Source organism: Cibotium barometz, chromosome 13 (genome assembly GCF_041138505.1).
Source record: "Cibotium barometz isolate CiBa-2024 chromosome 13, ASM4113850v1, whole genome shotgun sequence".
Classification (NCBI taxonomy): domain Eukaryota; kingdom Viridiplantae; phylum Streptophyta; class Polypodiopsida; order Cyatheales; family Cibotiaceae; genus Cibotium; species Cibotium barometz.
In genome coordinates, this window is record NC_141058.1 from 44,130,420 (window position 1) to 44,156,220 (window position 25,801).

Genomic DNA, 25,801 nt, shown 5'->3' on the forward strand with positions numbered 1-25,801 from the left:
TTGTTTCCTCCGTGTCTCATAGGCCAGATGGCGCTATTCGACCCTCTTCTCATCAATGTAGATGTGACCATCCCTATAATGTGCCTTCTTCCCTTCTTTGCGTGCCGCCTTGATCTTCGGCATGCATAATCTTCTGTGCTCCAGTGGAATCCATGTGAGGTCATCATCGAAGTAGATGGGGTCCCCTGGCAAGCTCCTCAAGATAGCCCGTCTTCTCATAAAGCTTATCCTACTCTCCTCGTCCGGGAATTGTAGCACTAAGGCCTTGCCTTTGGTGGAGTCCTTTGGGGTTGTCCTCCATACTCTAGTGAATGGGAGCGGCTCATCCTCCTTTAGTCCTAGCTTGGTACATAGGTTCCGCCCGTCAATCTTGGGCGTGGAGGTAGTGCTCTCTGGTATCCCTGTGACTCGGATGTTGAGGCGCCAGATCCGTCGCATCTTCTCTTCATCAAGAGTAGACTGCATCACGTGTACATCTTCTTGTACCTCCTTCTTGATGTTCTTCTTCATCTCTTGTACATCTTCTTGCACCTCCTTTTTGATGTTCTTCTTCATCACTTCTACCCATCCTTCGCGGGCCGCCTCCATTTTCCCCTCGATTGTGTGGGTGAGGGTTTTGGTGATCTCTTCTTTGATTGCCTCTTTGTCCACCTCAAGAGTCTCTCCTTCCTCCCGTGGACGATCGCGTAAGGATGCCACTTCGCCCTTCAAAAGGTTGATTTCCTCCTGCATGGCGAGCTTTTCCTTCTCCCACTCCTCTTGCATGGTAAGCTTCTCTTCCTTTCATATTTCCGCTTTGGCCTCCAGCTTCTCCATGCGCGTCAATAAGTCCTCCTTGATGGCGGTGATGGTGTTGTCCAATGTCTTCTTCTGGTCCTTGATAAGATCCCTAAGGATATGATCAAGCTGGCTGATTTTGTCATCTACAGACCCTCCCATTGTAGAGGGAGGGAATGTTTGAAAGGAGCAGGTAAATATGTGGGAGAGAAAGAGAAGAAATGAATGAAATGGATGAAATAGGGTGGGGGGGTTCAAGTCCCCATTATGTTGCTGCCTTGGGGGCCTGAGCAAGGGTCGGTGGGTGGGTGGCTGGGTGGCTGGGTGGGTGGGTGAAAGGTCACGAAGCGAATCAGTGACAGAGAGGGAGAGGGAGAGGGAGAGAGAGATGCCTGTGTGGTTGTTCCAATCGCAGCCGGGCAGGTATGTGTAGGCAGGCAAGCACGTGTATGCTAGTAGCCTGTACACGCAGTCAGGCAAGTAATCTTGTGCAGGCTAGTATGCGCAGATAGCACAGCCGGCCAATTTACAAGCAGGCAGTCGAAGGGACAAATGCCATTACACAGGCGGCCGACTGTATGTGCAGCAGGCGTAGGCTGCCAAGAACGTGCGCAGGCGACAGCCGATTGTAGGCAGCCAGGTATGATTGCAGGCGGCTAGGTAGGCATGCGAACAGGTGGCGTAGAAAATAGCGAAAAGCATAGTCGGGTGGTTTTTCTTTGCTTTTGTTTTTTTTTATATATAAAAAATTCACCTTTGCTTTCGTTTTTTTTAACATGCGCCTAAAGGTTTTATTAAACCCACACTCTAGAAGAGGGTTTAAAAAACCCACTTATTGCTTTGTAAGTTTTTTTAAAGCAAACTAGAAAATATATATATTTTTTACAAAAAAAACAACACAAAAGCAAAAGCTTTTGGGGAAGCCTAGATATTCTCCTTAAGTGCTTCTTGCCACGCATCTCTCAAGCTTTCAAGCTCTCTAGCACTCTCCTTATGCAGGATAAATATTTTCTCTTCTCTTGCTCTCTTCAAGATGTCGACCCAAGAATCCGAGTTGGAGCCCGTTCTCGAACGTGAAGACCTGTTGGCTACGGAAGCCACCGATGGTGATCTTTTCGACGATTTTGTTTCAAGATCAGATTTCCAAGAAGGATGCAGTACTCAACTGCCTCGCAAGTTGCTCTTGAAGCTTCTTCCTTGGAACGTCAAGCACAAATCGCCCGCAGATGCAGGCTTTACAGAACTCCATCTCTTTATTGACCACCACCCTATCTACTCTTTCAGGTATGGATACTTTGGCATCTGCTTTAGGTCCCAATATTACTCCGGAACAGTTTGGGAGCGAGCAAAAGCAGCGTACCAAAGAGATAGTGGACACTTGGCGACATAAGTGGTAAGTTCATTTTCGGTTTCATCCATATGACGATGGCAAAAAGATCCAATTAGCAGCAGGTTTCCTCTCATACAAAGCTTTACTTTGGTGGAAAGAACTCAACCCTAAACCAACGACTTGGGTACAGTTCGAAGACGTCTTCAAGAAAGAATTCCTCAAGAAAGAGGATGACTATGATGTTGCCCGGTTTGCTACTTTGACCACGACCTCGCAGAATCTCACTAATGAGGTCTATCTCCAGAAATTTAGGGACTTGCAGATGAAAGCTACGAAGATGGATCCTACTAGTCTTTTGGGATTCTTCGTAGCCGGTTTACCCGACTCGTACCGTTTACAGGTTAAAAACAACAAATGCAAAACTTTGGATGAGACCATTCATTCCGCTTGTATCTATGACGATACAATGGTCTCTTCCAAATCTAAACCCGTTACCGAGCAGGGGAACAAGCACAAAAGGAAGTTCTGTATATCGTTGGCTAGCACGACAGAAGGAAAGTCTTCAAACTAACCTTTGAATAATTCAACTTCAATCCTAGCGAAGAAAAAACGTCTCCTTAAAGCTTTGAAGTTCTATGTTAGAATTTGCATATAATAGTACTAAGCATACGAGTACTGGTTTCAGTCCTTTCATGCTTATCTATTGTTTTCAACCTAGATCACCTATTACAGTGGGATTTTCAGGACTTTAGCATGATGCAACACATAATTTTTTGCAAGATATGCAAGAAATGTTACAAGTTGCAAAAGAATCTATTAGAAGTGCTCAAGACCGAGACAGATTTTATTCTAATAGACATCGTTCACCTAGAGAATTCTCTGAAGAAACGATGGTGTATTTGCGAGTTCCGAGACTTTATGGACAGATCGATCTCCAAAATTATCCCCTAGATATTGTGGACCATTTCGTATCACAGGACGGATTGGTTCAGTCGCATGTGAATTGGATTTGCCTTCTCATGTGAAAGTTCATCTTGTCTTTCATGTCAGTAGACTTAATGAAGTACTGGGTGGAATAGACCAGTTAGTTACTCCTCAAGAAATCATAGATGTCGAGGACATGACATTTGTTCCACACGAACCTGAAAAGATTCTTGGATATCGTGAAAGAAGATTGCGTAATACGCTTATCACGGAATACAAAATCAAGTGGAAGGATCGTGTTGAGGAGGACGCTACATGGGAGACATTGACTACTCTTCAGAGAGATTACCCTGGCTTTTTAGTGAGCTCAAGAGTCAGCTCTTAGAGGAAGGGGAGTATGTCATGTGCACAGTGTGTATCTACCGTGTGCTACACGCACACAAGACTAGCTTCGAGGTTTGGGGAAGCTTGGAGCTAGGCAGGCTGATTGGCGAGTTGAGTTAGGGATAGACTAACGGGCGGGCACCCAAGTATGGACGGGCGGGCGTCCAAGTGTGGATGCCCGATGACCGGCCAAGAGCCTATAAAAGGGTGTCCAAGGTTAGTCATTAGTCACATAGAGTCTCGCGGGTCTTTGTGAGAGCTCTATGGTCAGGAGCCTGGATCTAGTTCAGACGTGCACCTGCTTTATGCAACCAAGGCCGGCAGCTGTCTCGAGGCCCGCGAGGGTAGCTTCGTGGCGGTATGGGACGTCACGAGGTAGAGATTGGTCAGTACATCCATCTAGTTAGCTCGGCTCGTGGCTTGGTGGGGACAGCCAAGACTTGTGGGCTTGCCCACGGCTGTCAAGGTTGGGAGGTGAGTTAGGCCTACACCCCCTTCATGTTTGTTTGGTTTGTTTGCAGGTTTCGAGTCTTGTATCAGGAGCGTTCCACTAGGAGATCCTATGGGGATTTGATCGGTGGACCATTTGGATGGCCAAACAGTGACACTATACCACGAGGACAACTCTTGCCTGCCTCATCATGATGTAGCTCCTCTGCAGAGTAGTAGAAACACTTCTAACAACTCATCATCGTGGTGTAGCCCCCCTTCAGAGTGGTTAGCAACACTTGTCACCCTCTCCTTCATCATGATGTAGCTCCCCTTCAGAGTGGCCAGTAACACTTCTCCCCTCACCCTCTTTTTTTTCCTACTGTTTTGGCCAGGCACAAGGGGCATCTGGAATGCAGGTAGAATGCCTGATTTAATCTTTCCAGGATATTAAGATGGAAAGTTGTGGATTAACCAAAGCTGCAATGGTAGGAAGTTTTTCATCAGCTCATGATGGACTGATGGCTTTGAGTGGGTTGTTGAAATCCTGCATGCCCAATCAAAAGGAACACCAACACCCATGAATAATCACTCTTTCTTAGGTGGGGATGCAGTGAACCAGATACAGGATGCATACCTGACTCTCTGGGCCTAGACTACACCGGGGAGATGATTAGCAGTCCTCACAGCCTCACAGATTTGGGTGTACATGCTGTCACAAGACCATAGAGGGAACAACTAATCCTCACGGGGACTCCGTCATTGCCATTTGCACGGGTGCTTTGCGGTGGCTGGCAATGTCTCCAAGGCAGTTTCATGGCCATGCAGGAATGGAGGGCAGCTTTTTTACACATTCGAAGCATGGGGAAATGGTTCCCCTCCCCCCTCTTTTCTTCCTCTTCTCTCCTCTCTTCTCCCCTCTCTTCTCCCCTCTCTTTCAGACTTAGCATCTTTCTTCATGCACAATTCCCCTCCCCTCCTCTTCTCCCCATTCTTTCAGACTTTCACTTAGCATCTTTTGTGGTGGCTTTGAGCAGGCAATCTATGTTCTCCATCCTACTCTAGGACTGAAGGCAACAGTTTTGGCATTGCAACTGTTTGTCGAGCCCGAGGTACGCATTGTTTCGTCAGGTTATTTGTTGCATCGTACAAAGTACTAGCAGTATGGTCACAAGTGTATGGTGTGTCGGGTTTTGCTTGTGAAGGTTTGGCGGAAGGTAGTGTATGTAGAGAGGCTCTTGCAGCTGTTCAAATATGTACCTCGGGAGCAGTTGACAATCCCCGACTTTGTCTTCCAGTGGGCAGCATCTGCTTTAATTTAAATTTGAGGGTTGAAATCATTTGAAATTTTTATTGAAGCTAAGAGCTCCATGTATGGTGCAGGCATGATCTTGAGGTGAAAGGTGGGAAGGGCATTGTTATGGATCCTAGAACAAAATACATCACTAACAGGCCTTTTTTGAGTGCGCATTAGGATTTTCTGTTGCTGTTACCAGCATTGCCAAACCTTGTGATTAGTGTAGTTTAGAATACCATCTTAGTGCTGTTTATTAGGTCGAAGGTGCTGGGCATTTTTTGATAACAAGGTATGTGTTTGCAGTTTACTATCCTGTATTCCTTTGCTGTCTGCTGGCTTAGCAGGCAGGTGCTTCTAATAATGTGTAAACTCACTTTTAAATTCTTAAGCATAATTGCAAGCTTAGTGTTTTTTGTTGCTGAAATCATTTTTTTCATAATGGTAGGCCATTTTCAATGAAGGATTCAAGTTCGTAGTATGTTATAGGGTATAATTAAACAACTTCAGGCTGGAATTGCATATCAGCCTGATCTCTAGCTTGTTGACATGTCAATGCTTCTTCTTGTAGCATGAAATGTGTCCATAATTTATGACTGACAGACAACTTCAATAGTTTTAATCTAGATCGGACAATCGATTTGGCCATCCCCATACGTGTGGCATGCTCACAATGTCCAAGTGCACGTGTGATAAGTTGACAAAACTATGAAACTGCACAGTGATGGCAAAGTCTCTTTGATGGTCATGAGTGCTCTACACAACTTGATAAATTGCTTCACTCCCCTACATCTTTTCAATCTATGCAGGTCATTCTGAAAATGAGATCTAGGTGCAGATCACACTTTTCAGAGTTCAGAGCTCTCTATATAGGGTTTTTTTAATACTACATAAGTTGTTCTTATAGCACCCAGATGGATTATCTTGTTTTAATGCTAAAGCAAGGTTAGCACTTGAAGGAGGTAATTTCTGATGATGATTATTAAATAGTAGAAATATGAGGCTAGTTTGGAGGTGGAAAGTTTGGAGGAGCCTACCAAGTCTACTTCGTGTCCATACACAACGTATAACTTAGTAATTGTTCTGTGATTTGGCAAGCATTCTTCTATTCTATGCAATGAGCTCCCACAAGGTTTGCATGTAATGATTTTTCGAATTCCATGCAGCAGTGATGACAGAACCTTGCCTTGAAGGTGGCTTTCTTGAGTAGTACTCGGAGATGGATAAGCGATCAATAATGCTACAACTTGCTACTACCAATAGTTATTGATGATGTGCTCTTGCACTTGGACTTACTGAAAAAAACCTTTTAACACTCGGAACGCTTAAAGACACTCAAGAGTAGAGTAATTTGATAGGTGATGGCCTTTCTTGTTATTTGCTATTAGTTTCCCAGTGTGACCTTATTGTTTTGGATTCATGAACTAAGGCCACATTGAAACCACTTGCGTTGTGGTTGTTGATGGACCCATCAATGAGAAGGATATGATAAAATTTGTGTAGTAAGCATTTTCAATGTCCCTTACAGGTGTAGCAATGGCTTGGTATCTAGATTTGCAGATTGTAGTGTAGGCACGAAACAATTTGGGTAACATTCATGTTAATAGATTTGGTTAACATGAAATGCTCCATCCAGTTGAGCTGCATATATTTATAGAATTTCGGCTAAATACATATAATGTTATTAATATGTGAAGAAATTATCTTTGCCATGTAAGCGACTTGAAGATGTTGAAAAATCTTGGGCTTCAAGATCATATCTTGAGGAAATCAACAAACAGGTTCAAGCTTATATAAAGAGAACCAGTAAATGGGTGTCCTCAAGTCACTTTTTCGAAGTCTAGTGAGAGTCCAGTGAGAAGACTTATGAGGTATGTAAATCAATTTCCTTATTTCTGTCAATCTTTCCTATCCATGAATAGAGTTGAGAGTTCTCTCTCTCTCTCTCTCTCTCTCTCTCTCTCATGGGCCCCAACAACTACATGACTATTATGATTGGCTATACATTGGTCAAACTTTATGGGTCAGTACTTGAGCTTGAGCTCAACACACAAGCAGAGAGACATGGGCACAAAGTATTAGGGTAGGCAAGCTTCCGCAAGTCATTCTTTTAGGATTTAGGGGTACGAGCAGACATGATTTTGGGGATCATGGCATTATATGAGTCATAGGGCGGGTGAGATGCCCAGGATGATTATCAAAAGAGATCTCCAGTACCATTGGAGTGAAGCAAGGCTGCCCATTGTCTCCCACTCTCTTTGGCCTCTACATTGACAAGAGTTCGGCCTTCATTGATAGAGGAGGGGGAGGAGGCGAATCACTAGCAGGCATCCTTCTTTCCATACTACTTTATGCTGATGACATTGTGGTTATTGCAGATTCTCCAGAGCCTCTCCAGAGGCATCTTGACATGTTACATGACTTTTGTGCACAGTGGGACCTCATAGTAAGCCTTGGAAAAACCAAGGTTATGGTCTTCAACACATCCCCTCTTTTCACATGTGGGTTGGGTTTCACCTATATGGGTAGTCCAGTGGAGACTGCATACTCATGTGTATACTTGGGAGTCACTTTTATAGGATCAGTCTTTTTGATCAGCCATGATGAAGAGGCTAGACTGATGCGAGGGTATGCTTATCTTGCTCTCATGGAGAGAGAGTGCTTACAAGTCCACTTCGAGAGGAGCTGAGGACCAAGATGTGACTATTTGACAAATTGGTCACTCCGGCATTTATGTATGGAGCACCCTTCTGGGCACCTGACCTTACAGCGGCCAAATGGTCACACATGCTATTATCCTGGTAGAGTTTGCTGCAGCACCCATGGTAGTAGAGGCACTCTTCCAGACAGTCATATACATTCACAGGATCAGTCCCATGCCCCCTGCCCTACAATCCTCCCAGCAGCTAGCAGAAGATGGGCACAAGTCATGGTATAGCTGAGTATGCACCTGGTTCACGAGGTAGGGACTTGAGATGGATTGCCTCCCCCCACTCTAGTATGACCCGAACTCCCCATTCATCAAGCTCTTTTAGGATGACAAGGAGTGGGTGATAAGATGTGATTTATCGGCACTATATATATTTTATACATGGATCACAACACATGAGCCACTCTCACACAAATGACAGTACTACATGGATACTTTCATGAGGCTTACAGAGGATGATTTGATATGAGGGCCAGATATCTTGACATATACATGTCACATGCCATGCGGATTACAGTGGGCCAGTTCCGTGTGTCATCGCACCGCTTGAGGAGAGACATGGAGAGCCATGCAGATACCTTGTGAGGAGAGGATATGCACAATGTGCCAGAGTAGGAGGTGGAGTCACAGGAGCACTTCGTATGCAAATGCATCGTATATTATGAGATTCCAGGGAGGTTCCACTATCTCTTCAGAGAGGGATTTGGACCTTTATCTAGGATCATGGATTACCTAGATCAATGGTGCCTGGCCTGTTCCTACTAGAGCTTCATTGCCACAGAGACTCATTGATTAGGGAGTCCAGACTCCATGGGAGATAGGCGACCATCACTCAGTTCTTTCGACCACAAGAGGATGCCCCACTAGCTATGAATGACATATCCACAACCTCATCAAGCCACACATTGTTGAGTGTTGGACCCCCCACCAGGCCCCACTCTGGTGTGACTCTAGACTGGGCCATGACATTAGGTTCTTGGACCTCACCAACAACACATACACATGTCCCAGCTTGAGGAGATGTTGGAGAGGCACAAAGCCACCTTCCCATGCCTAGCGGATCAATAGAGCCTTCTACGGGCTAACCCTATGCTCGATATCCTTGACGCCCCCCTCCCCCTACCGAGGGGTTAGCTTCATAGGTTGTATGATGATGGTCCCACTTTGTATCATATGGCTCGGATTTGACATTCTCAGCTATAGCTCTAGTCTTTGTTTTCTTTTGTCCCATGATGAGATTACATGGACATTATTGTATCTCTTTTGGTCTCATTGACCCACTAGGTCTTTTGAAGACGTTTAATATAACTTTCTTTCTTTCTTTCTCATGTACCCTTATACAAGTGTGTGAGGGCATGTTGATGCTTAAAGTTTGGGAAGACAATGTCATCCTCTAGATCAGACATCTTCTTTCTCCTCTTTTTTTCTCTTCTTCACCATTCTCTTTTGTTGTAGGTTGTTAACCACTCATTAGTTAACAAATTTTGTCGCCTGACCCATTGTAAGGCGTTTCTCCATCTTATCCACTAAAAAACAAAAACTTAACTTTTGTAACACTTCGTTGTTTGTGAAACATATAAAGTAGCCTTTCCATGTGCTTAATGTCAAATAGAGAAAGCCTACGTACTTAGTGTGCATAGTTGCTTAAGACTAGTAATAGTGGTTGGACCATTTTTAAGTTTGGCCAATCTAGTGTAAAAACTAGTATGACAAATGCTTAAACAAGGCTAAACTAAGCTCTTGATTTGAACATGTTTAACACTGTTGTTTGAGGACTACCCTAAAGCTTAGCTCTAATTCTCTGTCCATTCCAAGCCCAATATTGCTCGGTGTTGATTAGGAGGTCACACTTTGAAAAACATATGGTTTTGGAGCGTTGGATGTATTTGTTTTTTATGGATTATTTTGATTTGAAGTTTATTTTGCATTAGGGCATTCTATTTCCATCCATTGGAGGAAAAAATCTTGGTTTTTTAGTGATTTGCATGAAATTCTATTGAGATCACACAATACTACTATCTGATGGTGGTTAGGAGGTTACACAAAAAAAAAACATATGGTTTTGGAGCATTCGATGTATTTATTTGTTGTGTTTGATTTTGATTTTGATTTGCAGTGTATTTTACAGTAGGGCATTCTATTTTCATCTATTGGAGGAAAAACCTTATTTTTTGGTGATTTGCATGGAATTGGAGCTTAAGTGGCTTAAATTTCAGTGCTTTGATTCAAGGATTAGCTTAGAAATTATGATTAAGAATAGAATCCACTCCAAAAACATGATCATTGACCTCCATTAGGCTGAATTAGAGCGAGATTGTCAATTTTTATTTATGCACTTCATATTTTTTAAAATTTGTTCATGCATCATTGGAAAATTGTAGGTTAGATGCATGCTAAACCATTAAAAAACAATAAAAAATACTTAATTAGTTGCATCACAACCATTAATTAGATTTATGACCGTTAATCACATCTCATCAAATCACCAAAATCTTAAAAATCACCAAAAATGAGGCCACAACAGATAGGAGACGTGAGCCCACGGCCTTGCGTTAAAAGACGCGAGTTTGAACATGTGAGCTTGCAGAGGTGAGTCTAGAAACATAAGCCATCAGTCTGGACACATGAACTTGTAGACTTGAGTCTGGAGAAGTGAGTTTGGAGGTAGATACACCCAATATAGTACAGATTAATTATTACTATCATAAAGACTCGTACAAAACACATCTACCCATGTCCTTGGAAGATTTTCTTGTCATACAATCTATTATCCCCAAGAAAAATTCTTGTCCTTCGCAATTATTAGAGAATTGGTTCATTTCATACAATTGAAGTACATGAATTGTGTTTATACCAAAAGACGTGTGAGCTTGTAGACGTGAGCCTAGAGATGTGAGTCTAGGTGTGACATCAGTTGGACATAAAGATTGCGTTCTTGAATGGAGATTTGCATGAGGAGGTGTATGTATCGCAGCCTCGTGGTTTTGTTCAAAAAGGACAGGAAAACAAAGTGTGCAGGTTGAAAAAGGCTTTATATGGTTTAAAGCAAGCTCCACAAGCTTGGTATGAAAAGATACATGCATATTTGATTGCACATGGTTTTCAGAATAGTCCAACAGAAAGCACTTTATATGTTAAATGTGTGGATGATGTACATCTAATCATTGCTCTCTATGTCGATGACATGCTGCTCACAGGACCAAATGAAAGTCATATTGCTGATTTTAAGGCTGATTTGAATGCCTCTTTTGAGATGTCAGATTTGGGACATTTGCATCATTATTTGGGGATACAATTTAAGCAGTGTGATGGAGGTATTGCTTTGTGTCAGACAAAGTATATTGAGACATTGTTGCGGAGATTTGGCCTTGAAGACTGCAAGCCTATTGCTACTCCAATGGAGACAGGTTTGAAGTTGAGTCTTCATGATGCTGGAGATCACTTTGATGTCACACTCTATCAGACAGCTGTTGGTTGCCTCATTTATGTATGCATTACGAGGCCGGACATTCAATTTGCAGTCTCACAGGTGAGCAGGTTTATGCATAGCCCAGGGTATCAGCATTGGAAGGCAGTTAAACGCATCTTTCGCTACTTGAGTGACACCATACATCTTGGGTTGTTTTATCCCAAGGGGGGATCGTTGCCACCAGATTTACATGCTTTTTCGGACTCAGATTGGGCTGGTTGCTATGACACAAGAGTGTCCACAAGTGGTTTTTGTTTCATGCTCGGTAGCTTATGCATATCTTGGTTGAGCAAGAAGCAACCTACTGTGGCCACTTCTAGTTGTGAAGCTGAGTACAGGGCAGCTTTCACAGCTACGGTTGAGTGTGTGTGGCTCAGACGGCTTATGGCTGACTTGGGTGTTGAACAGGAGTCTGCCACCTCTATCTTCACTGACAGTCAGAGCGCATTGGCAGTTGCGAGAAACCCAGTTTTTCATGCTCGCACAAAGCACATTGAGGTGCATTATCACTGCCAGGGAGAGACTCTCAGCAGGAGAGATCAGCTTGGCCTATGTGCCAACACAGGACAACCTCGTCGATCTTTTCACAAAGGCGCTTCCTCGTGAGAAGTTCGAAGCTTTCCGCAAAGCTTTGGGCTTACTCCCCTTTGTGGATTGATCTACTTCGGGCATGGCACTCCCCTATACATGAGTGCCAGCTCTCGTTCACACCATTACTCCCAGGGGAGATTTGTTGCCATATATAGGCAGTGATGTGTGTGAACACACTTAGGACCGTCGGGGCACTTTTTCCCTCTTTAGGAGGTTTTTTCCCCCGGCTTGTATATACGCCCATCCTTCTAGGACTAACTTATCTTTTGTACATTGACACAATCTAATATACTTTGTGTTGTGTGCATTCTTGCTTCTTCTTCTCCAAGCTTTGTGTGCTTTCCTGCAACCCTAATTCCAACATACTCTAGCTAGAGTGTAGCTTTCTAGTGTTGAGTGATCGACAGGAGCTGATTGGTGGACCTGAGAAGCTAGCCACCAGAGGACACATGCCGAGAGGAAAAGGCCAGTACACTAACAGTTGTGCACACACGATAGCACACATGCGTGCTTGTTGTAAGCATATATGTACTTTATTGTGAAATAGTTTGATAAGAGAATGACTCTTGTAATAACAGTAGGACAATGGTTGGATGGGACGAGAAGAAGGTCCTTCCAAGATAACAAAGAAGAAAGTAGATATATAGAGGGATAGAAAAGAATAGTTAGGAGATAGATATATAGAGGGATAGAAAAGAATAGTAGACAGAGTTAGTCTGGAGCAGAATAGCATTGTATAAGTTTAACAATAACACAGAGCCCTTGAGAATTATTTCATTGTGTACTGTCTGAGTGAGTGAGTGAGTGAGCTTTGTGATTCTGTGTGCATTCTCTATTGAGGCTGATAGCTCATGAATTCCGAACCCATTGGTCTTAGGCATTGACATAGATATTCTGACTAGTAATATTGTCTTGCCCATCGGATTGACCACTGACACTTTGGCGATCCTGCTACTTTCAATCTCACCATTTCTCTCACAAAGGAAACATTTTGGCACAACACTCCAAAAGGGGAGAGGAACTTCTTGTAGAAGTAATAGCAATATAACTCATTACCTAGTCTATGCGGAACCAATTGCACCACAACAGCATGCCCTGCTTGACTTGGCTAACGCTCCACATCTCCCCATAATTCATCAACAGCATCAAATGGCCCATTAAGGTGGTAACAACAAATACCCAACCTAAAAGGGTAAGAAGGTTGAAGACCCTGACACCCATGTCACAAAATTTGAGATTGTGTGGAAGGTAAATCACACTCGTGCCATGTTCCAGATAAAAGGAACCAAGACCAATTCTAGGCCACATTCGGTGATATACCAACTGGATGGGTATCCCAATATGACTCGGACCACTTCCACACCTTCCATGCTCTAAAAGAAGCATTCCACAAATGATTCAAAACTATGAAAACTAACTCTTAACTACATGACAAGCTTCTGCGTAGTCTGAAATAAAAGATGCTGCCAATAGAAGATTATGCAACCAAGTTTCACACTCTACGTGCACGACTTTCTCTTGCTAACATACCATCTGAAGCAGTTCTTGTGTGGACTAGTTCCTACATGGTACCAATAATAAACTAAAATCGACGGTGATAACAGACAGTAACACTAACACACATAAGGGTTTAACAGACTCATGGAAGCCGCTAAACGAGTAGAACACAACATGGGATTGGAAAAGAAGTCAAAGAAAAAGAAGAGAAAGAAGTACGACTCTTTAGATAGTGACTTCGAAAGTGAGTTAGAATTAGAAGACTCAAAATCTGAGTCAGACGCTGAGGAGGAACCAAACATAGCAAGAAGAGAAAATGCAAAGGCAAGAAGGACGAGGTGGATGTCCTGGCCACCAAGAAGGTGGCCAGGACATAGAGAAGCTTGTTGTGCAATCTGGTAAGACCTCTAACTCCTTTGAATATAGAACATGTGTCTTCTGCCTGACTTACAAAAATGAAGGACATCTGAAAGAGGAATGCAAGATGCAAGTGACATGCGCCATCTGCCAAACATTCACACACTTGACATGCAATTGCCGATACAATGTCAGAAACAGGGCAGGCGTAGTCGTCAATGCTGTAAAACAATAACGGCACCCATAGTTGCACCACCACCTTATAGACCTTACTATGGAAAAGGGTAAAGTAGAGGAAGAGGTGGCACTGGGAAGTTAGACACATTTCAATGTTATTACTAGTAGAAACCTGGTCACCCAGCGGAATGACTATCTATTTCAGAGCAACCAACAAGAGCTCCAAGAAAAGGTAGGAGGGAAGGATGCACCAGCAACTTCCATAAACATCATCGACATCAAAAAGCTAGAAGGTGTACAACCAACTATGGCCGTCATCACCACATCCTAAAAGGAAAAGAGAAGCCGGCTGTGTCAGATGAACCAAACCAATTAGAAGAAAAACAATGTGGAATGGGAAAGCAAAAACAAGTTAGAGACTCTGCAACAAAGGAAGTGCAAGAAGCACATAAAGACAAATGGAAGAAAATGCTTCCAAGAGGAATAGAGGGAAGCCTGGAGGAGGTAAAAGAACAAAAGATGTAAGAAGATAAGCCTTGCAAAGGACTCAGACCAAGAAGTGATGCGGGAGAATAATCCCTGCATCATGGCCATGATGACAGAACAAGGGTAGCTACGAGAAGGTAAACCTCGCAAGGTATAGGAACAAGCTAACAAACCGAGAGAAGAAGAGGAGCATACATAGCCACGGTCAGTGAAAGGGAGTGTGCTCATGAAGCAAGTACAGCTTGCACAAGAGTGCAGTAAAATGGAGTGGGGGCGAACAAGTCTGCAAAATGCGCCCAAGCAGCAATAAGAAGCAACAGTGAGGCGGAATCCTCATGCGCTCTACGAAAAGAAGATAGTAGCAAACAACAAAACAAGTTCCTCCACAAAATAACAGACCATAGGGGAAGCTATGTTAGGCGGATTATTTTTCAAGTTATATGTATGGATTTTTGGTATTTTTGGAAGTTGGTTAGCTTTGGGATCTTGGAAGGTAGAGAGTCATGTGGAAAGTCTATATAGTTGGAGCCGTTTTGTTCAGTGGTACATGAATATGGTTCTTGGCGGATTTTATGTGTAGCTATGGCAGATTCTGTAACGACAATACAGTTGACAGATTTTGTGCTTCATCTCTTCTAGTCATTTCATTCTATATTTTGTGTATTGAGAGTGGTGCAAGTGCAGCACTGTTGTGTGAGACATGTGTGTAGAGTTGTAGTGAAATTCAAAGTAAGATGAAAGTGTGTTGGTTTGCCAGAGTGAGTGTCATTGTGAAATGTCAGACCTAGGAATGGAGAAAAAACTGCTCCGCTCAGGCAACAATAAACACCGGCGATCACGGTGCTTATGATGGGTGTTCATGGTCGAGTTCGCTTTCTTCTGTTAGAAGGACGGGTGCCAAGAAGATGCAGAGTAACAGTAGAAGTGATGGTTGTAGAGGTGGTTATGTTTTCTTGGAAGTCAAATGCTAGGCGGTAATTCATGCTGGAGAATTCACAGCAATTTCTTCATTCATATTTCACATGGTGGGCAGCGAGGCGGCAAGGTTTGCAGCAACAAGTAGAAGAAGATTGGAATCAAGAACGAGGTGACAAAATTGGAGTCAGAGGGTCGACAAATCTGATTTGCAGGCAAAAGTCAAAATTTGTAGTCAGTTCTGCAGTCAAAATTCAAAAACAATATCTGAATTACAGATGACATTTGATTTGCAGACTGAATCTGCTTTGCAGCTAGAAGGTAACTTTTTATGGCAATTTTTTCAAGGAGAAATCATAATATTATCAATTTAAAATATTTCAATCAATTTTAAGCAACCAATTAAATGAACTTTGCGGATCCCGGTACAGCATCTGTGGCTCTCCATTTAGCAAATTTAATGGGTCTCGGATTGGTGTGGTGCATCTTTTCTTGAGGGCTGAATATGATTGTTGTATTTTAATTATGTGAGTGTGTCATGGGGGGTAAGAAGAAGAAGAAAAAATGTGAGGTTTGCATGAGTCAGAAGCATGAGGTAGAGGATTGTCTGTGTGCAATTGATGAGTGCTCAAAGGGAGATGCATGTAGGAAATGGTGTATGGTTGACCTATGCACAAAGTTTCATAAAATTATCCATAAAGTGCATACAGCATCAGCGTGGGAGGAAATGAAGAATGCATTAGGAAGGTTAGATGACTTTGAGAATGTCTTGGAGAGTGCATCTGAATGGTTAGCTGATCACAAAGGAGACAAGCAAAAGTCATGTTCCAGTAGGAAAAGCATTGGGAAGTTACAAAAAGCATGTGAGAAGTTGAGAGATGCATATGCGGATGAGTTTGTAGGGGAGTCAAGTGATGATGATGACATTTGGATTGGCATGGAGTTTGAAAGTCACAAGTGGGAGTACCAAAGATGGTGGAGAAGGAGGTGCAAAAGGAGCCAAGAGAGCCTCAAAGAGCCCTTAGATACCCCTAATCTACCACTAGAGTATGCTCATGCAGTGACTGTGGAATTTCTGTCAAACATATCTACACAAGAGAATTTGCAGTTGGAAGATGTTGCGGGATCGATACATGAATCCCATAAACAGATTTTGAACGTAGTAGAAACCCAATGTGCTGAACAAACCTTACAGGAGTTTACACATGCTGATTGTGATGGTTTGCGAATTCAAGCAAAAAGTCAGACCATTGTGTCTGATGTTGCCGATGATCACAGAAATCAGAATTTTGATTTTGAATGTTTTGAAGGACATATTTTGATGTCACGGGTTGATATTCAACAAGGAGATGTTTCAATTTTGCAGAGAATTTGAACAAGCGGATTGCTTTTTGTTTTGGACTGAATTGGGTTGAATCAGATAAAGGTCTTATCGATCAGATTGAGCAGGGGGATTGTCAAGAGCAAGTCATTTTGAAGAGTATAAAGCAGGTTTAACAAGTTTGGAGGATCAGCATATGATGTTTGACATGCAGGATGATGCAATTTCAAGCTTTAGCTCGATGGATGTGCATTCTGAACGAGATGTGGGATAGGTTGTTGTCAACCCAAACATACTTTTGTCAGAGGATGTGTGTTTTAAAGCTGATGAGCCAATAGAAGTGGATTCTTACAGAATGGGTTGTCAGATGTGGATGACGGGTTGTCAGAATTCAGATTTTCATATGTTTCCAATTTTGTGGCTGGTGCAATGTGATCAGAATTCACTGTTTTCAAATCAGATTTCATTGTTTCAGAGTTAAATTTCAAAGGATGTTGAGGAGGAAATTCCGTCAGGTTCAGATAAATTGCACAAAGGTGTGAAATATATAGATGACACTTTGTATAGTTCAGAACTAATGTCAGATCATTTCAGATAGAAAAAACAGATCTTGGAGGATTTTTTAATTGTCAAGGCGGAATTGTACCTAGTTTTGCAGAGGACAAAACAGCTGAAATATGCTATTTCAAAGGTGGAGGATAGTTTGAGGATTGCTAATCCAATCTTAGATCATGCAAAAGTGTTAAATCGGATTCAGGAGGATTTTCAGAAAAAGATTTTACCAAATGATTCGACAAAAATTCTGCCAGGTGTTCAGGTGTTCAAAAAATTCCACCCCCCATGTTTTGGAAGTATTTAGAAACTTCTTCTTTTCAAGGAGATTCAGATCAGAGACTGAGAAGTGCAGAGAGGAGGATTCAGATTTCAGATTTTCATGTGTTGCAGACTTTGAAGTTGCTGATTGGGCAACGAAGAATGCATTATAGGATGCATAGTGATCAGTTTTTATGGTTTGTGGATCAGATCACATCTAAACAGGTTCAAAGGATTCCAGAGGACTATATGCGGAATATTTTCCTAATTTTTTATGAAATTTTCAGATTTCAGAGCAAACTTGGTTTGTATACATCTCAGTAGGTTTCTTGCATATTGGTGTCACATTTTCATAACAGATGGCCAAATAAACCTACAGGAGCTGATTGAGGCTGATTTTGATGGTTGGAGGATTCAAGCGGAATGCCAAATTCATCAATGGGAAGTTGCAAAAGTTGTTGAGGGTCAAAGTTTTGGTTTTGAAGTGTCTCAATCTCTGATTTTGCTGTCAAAGGTTCAATCTAATCTTAAATATGTTTTCATTGTGAAGAAAGTTGGTGATCAAATTGACTATTTGGCAGATTTGGGTTCAGATTTATTTGACAAAATTTGTTTTGATAGCATTCAACTTGGAGGATGTCAAGTGCAGATATTTGATGGATGTGAAGCAAGGTTTACAAATCTGACTGTCACAATAGGTGTGGAAGATTAGATCGGATTCAAGGCAGAATTATGTGGTGAAATTTTCAAGTGTTCCAGAAGTGTTGTCTAATTTGCCAATCAAGTTTCTTTCATTCAGCTTGACAAGGGAGTATGGTCCGATTTTCAAAATGCGGAGGAAGCAATATTTCAATGAACGGATAGGAAGTCAGATCAGCAAAAAGTCAGTAGTGCAGCAGATTAGTCAGAAATCAGTAGAGCATTATGTTTCAAATGGAAAGTCAGTGGATATGTAAAGTTTCAAAGAGGAGGATGTTCTAATGGCGTATGCTGATTTTGTTTTATCTTTGCAAGATTCTTTGCTTGTCTAGTTTACGGATCAAGGGATTGTGGGTCCGATGTCAGCCTTTGGCTCAAGCCACCGAGCTGTGCCAAGTGTTCAGAATAGACCTTTTGGGGTAGACCTTAGGCGGATTATTTTTCAAGTTATATGTATGGATTTTTGGTATTTTTGGAAGTTGGTTAGCTTTGGGATCTTGGAAGGTAGAGAGTCATGGGAAGTCTATATAGTTGGAGCCGTTTTGTTCAGTGGTACACGAATATGGTTCTTGGCGGATTTTATGTGTAGCTATGGCGGATTCTGTAATGACAATACAATTGACAAATTTTGTGCTTCGTCTCTTCTAGTCATTTCATTCTGTATTCTGTGTATTGAGAGTGGTGCAAGTGCAGTAGTGTTGTGTGAGACATGTGTGTAGAGTTGTAGTGAAATTCGGAGTAAGATGAAACTGTGTTGGTTTGTCAAAGTGAGTGTCATTGTGAAATGTCAGACCTAGGAATGGAAAAAAAACTACTCTGCTCAGGCAACAATAAACAGTCACCAAAAAGCATGTTGGGAGGACAATCTACAGCTACTTAAAGAATACATGATACTGCCAACTCCCACATGCCACCTCCTACTACTACCACCAAATCCACCTTAGGACAAAGTTGGAGCTGGAGGCGGAGCTGGTCATCCTCTACACAACCACAAGGAGCCTTAGTTGCAACAACCACCACCACCTCTAGAGAAAACACATAGTTAGATTAGCAATAGTAGGTGAAAGAGCTCCAGAGTAGAATACACAAACTGATAGAGCAGTTGGAGGGGAAAAAAGAACTAGAGATCCGACTAGAGCTACTCCAAAAACAAGTGTCTGCCACCAAAGGTGCCACACAGAAGAAAGCTCCACAGGTCAACAGCTGCTCATGGGCCAACAAAAGCAAATAGATACACTTAAAATAGTTGGAACATGAATAATAGAAAACAAAGCTGGCACTGGCCAAGGGTAAAGAATCAATATAGTAGCCAAAAAAACATAAAGAAAGTAACAACTGGCAGTATGCATGCCATCGACCAGATGACACCAACTCAGTTAAAAGAACAAATCATCATCTTGGAGAAGTAGTTGTCTGTGCAACAAGATGAAACACAGCCAGAAAAACTACCCTGATAGAATTGGAAGAGGAATTCAAGAAAACACACAAGGCACTTGCTCAAGCATATGCAAAGCTGGATAGGCAAAAGGCAAAGCTCATACAGCTAGAAGAGCAGGTTGCGGAGAAAAAAGCCTCCCCCAAATCAAGGTCTTGACGAAAGACTCATGGTAGCAGAGCAACAAGAGACTATCATTGCCAAAAAGTTATAACAGCTACGCAGTCTGAAAGAAGAAAACTCCAAGCTGACCTCCTAGCTACTGTAAAAAAATCAACATGAGTTGAAAGCTATCAAACGAAGTAGCCAACAAACCATAAGAAAAGTAGGAAGAGCTGATAGAGACAGTAAAGAAACAACTAGTAGATCTGTACAGAGAAATCCAGATAAAGGAAAAAAAATTGGACCAAGCCAAGTGGATTTGGAGCTGCAAAAGGTCTGAACACAGCTCATGCAAGAACAAAGCAAACATAGGAAACTACACAAAGAGCTGTTGATAGTAGCCACGCAATAGTTGAGATTAGCAACCCCACTAGTTGCTATAAACAATCAAGTGAACATCCTCCATTAGCAGAGAAGTTGATCAATCTTTAGGAGGCACATCAGCGAGACAACAAGCACATGCAACATAATCACTAAAGGCCAGAGCACAGAATATGGAATAGCTGCCTAGTTGCTTGCCAAATTCAAACAATAGTATGAAGAAGTAGATTGGGACTTTCCTGTCAACCCATACAAGCTTGATTAATTCTTCAGCAAATACAAACCGGAGGAGAGCTCCATATCCCAGGCCCTAGGATCTTCAGCATCAAATCCCAAATGATGGTGTGCAGCTGCTATAGGGCAAGATGAAGAAGAACCAGATATCTATGATGAAGATAAAGAGGCCCTGGACTCCAACTCACATATACAAATATCTACTAAATTATTCTTTCATTCTTTAAATTACCAGTACATGCTAATGCAAATAGAGTTTTTGATATGATTCAACCCCAGGATAATAGGGGAGGTTTAGAATGTGATCCATAGGAAGCAGACATGTATTGGTAATAAAATAAAGGGTCGTCCTAGTCAACCCAACATCAACCACCTCCATCCATTCATCAAACCTTCAGATCTACCTCTTAGGTAGCTGCTGCTCATGTAGAGCCACCGGGCATGCCAAATGTTGAGCGTCTATGATAGGAGCTGATTGGTGGGACATAAGGAAGTGGCTGGAGGACACATGCCTATAGTAAAAGGCCAGTACACTAATAGTTGTGTAGAGACGGTAGCTCACATGTGCACATGTTGTAATCATATGTAATTTTTTGTAAACAGTTTGATAACAGAATGAGTCTTGTAGTAGTAGGACAATGACTGGATGGGACAAGAAGAAGGTCCTTACAAGATAGAAAAGAAAGAAGTAGTTAGCAGTTAGGAGATAGATATATAAAGGGATAGAAGAGAACCGTAGACAGAGTTAGTTTGGAGCATAATAGCATTGTCAAGTTTAACATAGTAACATAGAGCCCTTGAGCATTATTTCATTGTGTACTGAGTGAGTGAGTGAGTGAGGGGAAACTTAGTCCAAAGGCCTTGATGTTTGCATCTTTAGGGTTTCTCTATGTTCCCATCATTGGCAAGCTTGACCATGAGGCTTGTCCCTTTTACAAGAGTGGTATGATTCCCCAAGCCTCCGAGCAATCCTTGGTGATTATGTTGACACCAACACCACCATCTAAGATCGCAGAGACCATAATAAGTCCCTTATACTACATGACCAATAACATTACATTCATTTTGTCTTTCAAAACAGTGTCCTAGCTTGTTCATGGGCACTTTTGGCTATCCTTTAGTTTTGGCTATGGAGGGAGAGTGTTCACTGGGGTATGGTTCATCCTCTTCCTCCTCAGGTTTAGGTTCAGTTGTGCGGGCTCTTAAATTCGCATTCATCTAGTCTGATAATTCTCTCTAAAGTTGCAAATTTCCTTCCAAAAGAGAACTTATTAGAACACTCAGACCTCCGAGGAAAAGAAAGTTATGTAAGGCCTGCTATCTTTTGTGGGTGTGATACTCGCAGTCACTGGGCTTGTACTCACTTTAAAGGTGGGCTCAAACTTACTAATGTGTATGGTATGTGCACTAATCCTTCCCTAGGAGGTAGTGCCCCTAAAGGGCTTGAGATAAAGTCATTGCCAATCACCTTGGAGAAAATGTTACACTGGCTATAATGACCCATGGAAGGCTAACTTTCACCTCCCACCAATGAATCCTCCCTCAATGCATCTAGCAATGTGGGGCTTGGTTGGATTGGTTCCAGAGATAGAGGCTCTAGAATTGGTTCTGCTTCTTACAGCCTCTTGAGAATGGGAGATACAGGGTTTTTTGAGGCCTTGGGTAAATTTTGAGGTTCCCACACTATTTCTATTGATTGGCTCTAGGATAGGGTCTAGGATATTCTCACGTGGGCTTAGTGGTTTGTACTCAACCACTTGCTTTAGCACCGGCTCAAGTTCAGCCTACACACAAGCTCCTGGGCTTGTTTCATTCTCTCTTTCTCCAACATGGGGTTGGGGTACTCCTTGAGTTTCTTTGGAAGGTTTTCATATCCTATGGGTTTATTTTCCCTAAGAAGAGCGGGACTGACTGGGAGATCACTAGTTGCCTCTGCAAGGAAGGCAACTATAGAGCTCTCGTTTGAACCACTTTGAATGAGCACGATGTCATTTCCGTTGTTGATGATTAGGTGTGTTACATTTACATGTGCTCTTCAAGGTATTCTTCTTTTAGACCTCTAGTTCTGGTTCATTGGCCTTTTCAGGGGCTACTGCTGCCTTTGGGGCGTGTGCCTCTAGCTCTTTAGCTACTTACTTCAAAGTTGAAGCCTAGCCTTTTTGCTTATTGGCAACCTTGGATGTTCCTTTACATGCCACCTCGTCTTGGCTCGGAGCCTTGTGATGGAATTAAGGGGGATGATGTGAATAAGTCCTCTTTTTACGTTCAACAAGTTAAGGCTCATCGAAGTGGAGGCTAATTATTCTACAAGGGGGCCGATTATCACTCTCTAGGACAAATACTTGTAAGCATGGTCAAATACGCACTTATAGCATGTTTCTCCATAAGGAATTACATTGGTATTGGGCATAGGATTCACAGTGGTTGGAGCACTTGGGGGATTTGTACAGGGTCTTTGTGAGGACGGTTTCAACCAAAAGCATTGCGTTAGTTTTTTCTGTACCCTATTGTTGAGGTCTCTTGCTCTTTGTTGTTGCACCATGGCTTCAAATAGAAAGTTGTAGTTTGTGGGTGAACCTTGGTCAGGATACCCATATGGATCATGTTGTTTCTACTCATACAGGTCTCTCTTTTTCTTGGTTTTTTGTCTCTATGGGCACAATGATCGAGTACTAGTCACCGACGAGTACTGTTTTATTGGTGTGGTTCTTGGATGAACTGAATTGGGTGGTCGTACCGGATGTGTATATGGTAGTTGGGGCAATCTACACGTACCTCATGTGGTAAAAGGTTTTGATACGTAGGCACTTGAGCTTGTGCTTGTTGAGGAGTAACTGGTGGAGCTCGCAAGATCAATGGCTGCCTTGGCACGAGGAGCATCTATTGTGGTGTTGGAGTCCACCCTCTTGAGTTTCCTTAGTACTAATAGTGTGCTGTGTTATGGTTCCCGTGGTGTTGGCAACAATGAGGACAAAAGTGTTGATGTCTAGGCCTTAGCATTGGACACTCTGATTGTGAGATGGCAAATTGGGTGCACCACACACACTCTCTTTATGGGAATAGATATAGGTGTCCTGCTTGAGGTGCTGCTAGCCTTGAGGTTACCCTTAGGGCATGTTCTTGTCCACTCCTAGCTTAAACAACTTGGCAAATTCTCTACCAACTCGTCCATGCTTGGGGTTGTCCTTGCCACTACTAATCTAAACAACTTAGCAAATTCTCTACCAACTTGTCCATGCTCATGTCCTTAACTAGGACTCTAGTTGGTATTGGTTAGGCACCCTTGGCCAATGATGAGGCTTTGGATGATGCATCCCCTATCTCTTGGTTCACATGGTATGACTTTTACATCCTTGTCTTATAGGTTATCCACTAGGTCTTTCTCATCGCCAAAGACTAAACCCCACATGCCTTTACCCATTAAGAAATTTTGCATATGGGACTTCTCATCCTTGTCTTTTACAAGTTATTAACCACTAGTTCCTTCTCATTGCCAATGACCAATCCGCACTAGGTCTTTCTCATTGCCAATGACTTGTAAAAGACAAGGACTTCTCATCCTTGTCTTTTACAAGTTATTAACCACTAGGTCTTTCTCATTGCCAATGACTTGTAAAAGACAAGGACTTCTCATCCTTGTCTTTTACAAGTTATTAACCACTAGATCTTTCTCATTGCCAATGACCAATCCGCACATGCCTTTAGGGACTTCCATGTTGGAAGTTGTTTCTATCCAACTTATCCATGTGATTTGTGAGAGGCTAGAGTTTGCCCCATAACCACCAAACAAGCAACATAAAGCAACCATCAAAAGCTATAGGTAAATGCATCAAACATGCAATCACTTTGTGTGAGTTTTACATACTTTTCAATCTCTACAAATTAGTCCCAAAATATTCCTTTGAGAGCTCCACCACATCAACCAAGTGTCAATGCAAACACTAAAAGCAATTCCAAGTTCAATGGTAAATCAAGCCAAAATAGTCCCCTACATTGGCTATTATTCACTTATTTGAGCTAAATGATACATTCAACCATACATTCCAAAGGTTTCCAAGTTCTACAATGTCCTTGTAATATAATGCTGGCTCATAAATAAGATGTATATATCACTCCACACAAGGCTTTGACTTCACTCAAGTGATAGTCTTAGGTAGCTTCCACATTGTTTCTGCCCATAAAGTTGAGCTTCCAAAAAACCACCAAAGATTTAGGTTTTCCTTAAGCTTTTATAAAATCCAAGTAGGCCTCCAATGGGCTATTACTTGCACCAAATGGCTCTCAAAACCAACAATTCTTACAATTTAGCAAGTCAAAACTTTGAAAAAGTACTAAACTGCTTATATGGGCTCCATTGTAGGTCAATATCTCCAATAAGCAAGCTCTAATGCTTACTCCCTTTTCGGGTATTCAATAGCAACCATTTACACAAATATACACATAACCTTACCAAAGACCTTTTGCAAGTACATCAATTTGGGACCTCTATTTTCTACTACTAAAAATTAGCATTGAAAACTACTTGACTTTGGGAGCTTAGTGCTTACTCCACACACCTGTTGAAATATACAAGTCAATAGGGTGTGTGCGGGAACAAGCCCTTGGTTAGAGGTTGTAAAAGAGAATGTGTAAATGTGAAAGAACCTGTGAAAAGGTGAGAAGAATCTACTGGGACAGAATAAAGGGTAGCATGAGAAGATTTAGGAAGTGTGGAGATATTTTGGGAAGTGTGGAGATAATCTGGGAGAGGTGGAGAGAATCAAGCAAAAGAGGTGGAGATATTCTGGGAGAGGTGGAGTGAATCAAGGAGAAATCAGTGGGATTAGATGCTTGGATGTAAACTCTATAAATTGAGGCATTGGACTAATGAGAATTTGCTGATTTTTGATTATCCATGCCTACATTAAGCTATTTGTTAATTACTCACTAATCACATCTTAATTATTTGTTAATCACCATAGCTCATCCCATTGCTGTAATTTCAACATGGTATCAGAGCCATGCCTAGAATCCATCAAATTTATGAGCCCATTTCTAGTTAATTAGGATTAGTAAATAATTAGAAATTAATCAAATTTTTAGTTATTTTTCAACTCACCTCTGTACCCCCAGCTGCTCACTCAACATTAGGCTAAACCCTTCTAGCCATAGATAGCCAACATCCTTGATCTCCAGCCAGTCGAAACAGAAGCGCAAACCGCCGCGGCGGCAGAATGAGGAGAAATCACGATTTTTTCCAGCATAGTTTTTTCTGAGGAAATTACAGATCTTGTCTTCATCCAATCAAATTTCTCTAATTCCTCATAGCTCCAGGAGTTTTCAAGCATGCTCTACAAGTTGGTGAAGTCAGAATTCAATTTGATCAAGTCTACAGTGAGATCCAAGCTCTTTATCAAATCTGCAGGTGACTTTGGTAAAACTGAGATTAAGCATTCAATATTTGGTACGTCAAATCTTGTGTTTCTTGGTTTAATCC

The 25,801-nt window shown here is 42.0% G+C and overlaps 1 protein-coding gene across 3 annotated transcripts in view; it reads left to right on the forward strand.

The window, feature by feature from the left end:
* The window catches only part of LOC147632713 (uncharacterized), a 113,982-nt gene extending 108,417 nt beyond the window's left edge, over nucleotides 1–5,565 (forward strand). For 2 of the 3 annotated variants that reach the window (XM_086807538.1, XM_086807539.1), the window contains 3 exons: nucleotides 4,882–4,956; nucleotides 5,050–5,141; nucleotides 5,228–5,565. In XM_086807538.1, coding sequence (XP_086663664.1) covers nucleotides 4,882–4,956; nucleotides 5,050–5,141; nucleotides 5,228–5,318 — 258 coding nt within the window. In that variant the 3' untranslated portion in view covers nucleotides 5,319–5,565. Of the gene's footprint in view, nucleotides 1–4,881; nucleotides 4,957–5,049; nucleotides 5,142–5,227 lie in introns of those variants that run through there. The other variant, XR_015267224.1, reaches the window with a different exon arrangement.
* The last annotated feature ends 20,236 nt before the right edge of the window (nucleotides 5,566–25,801 follow it).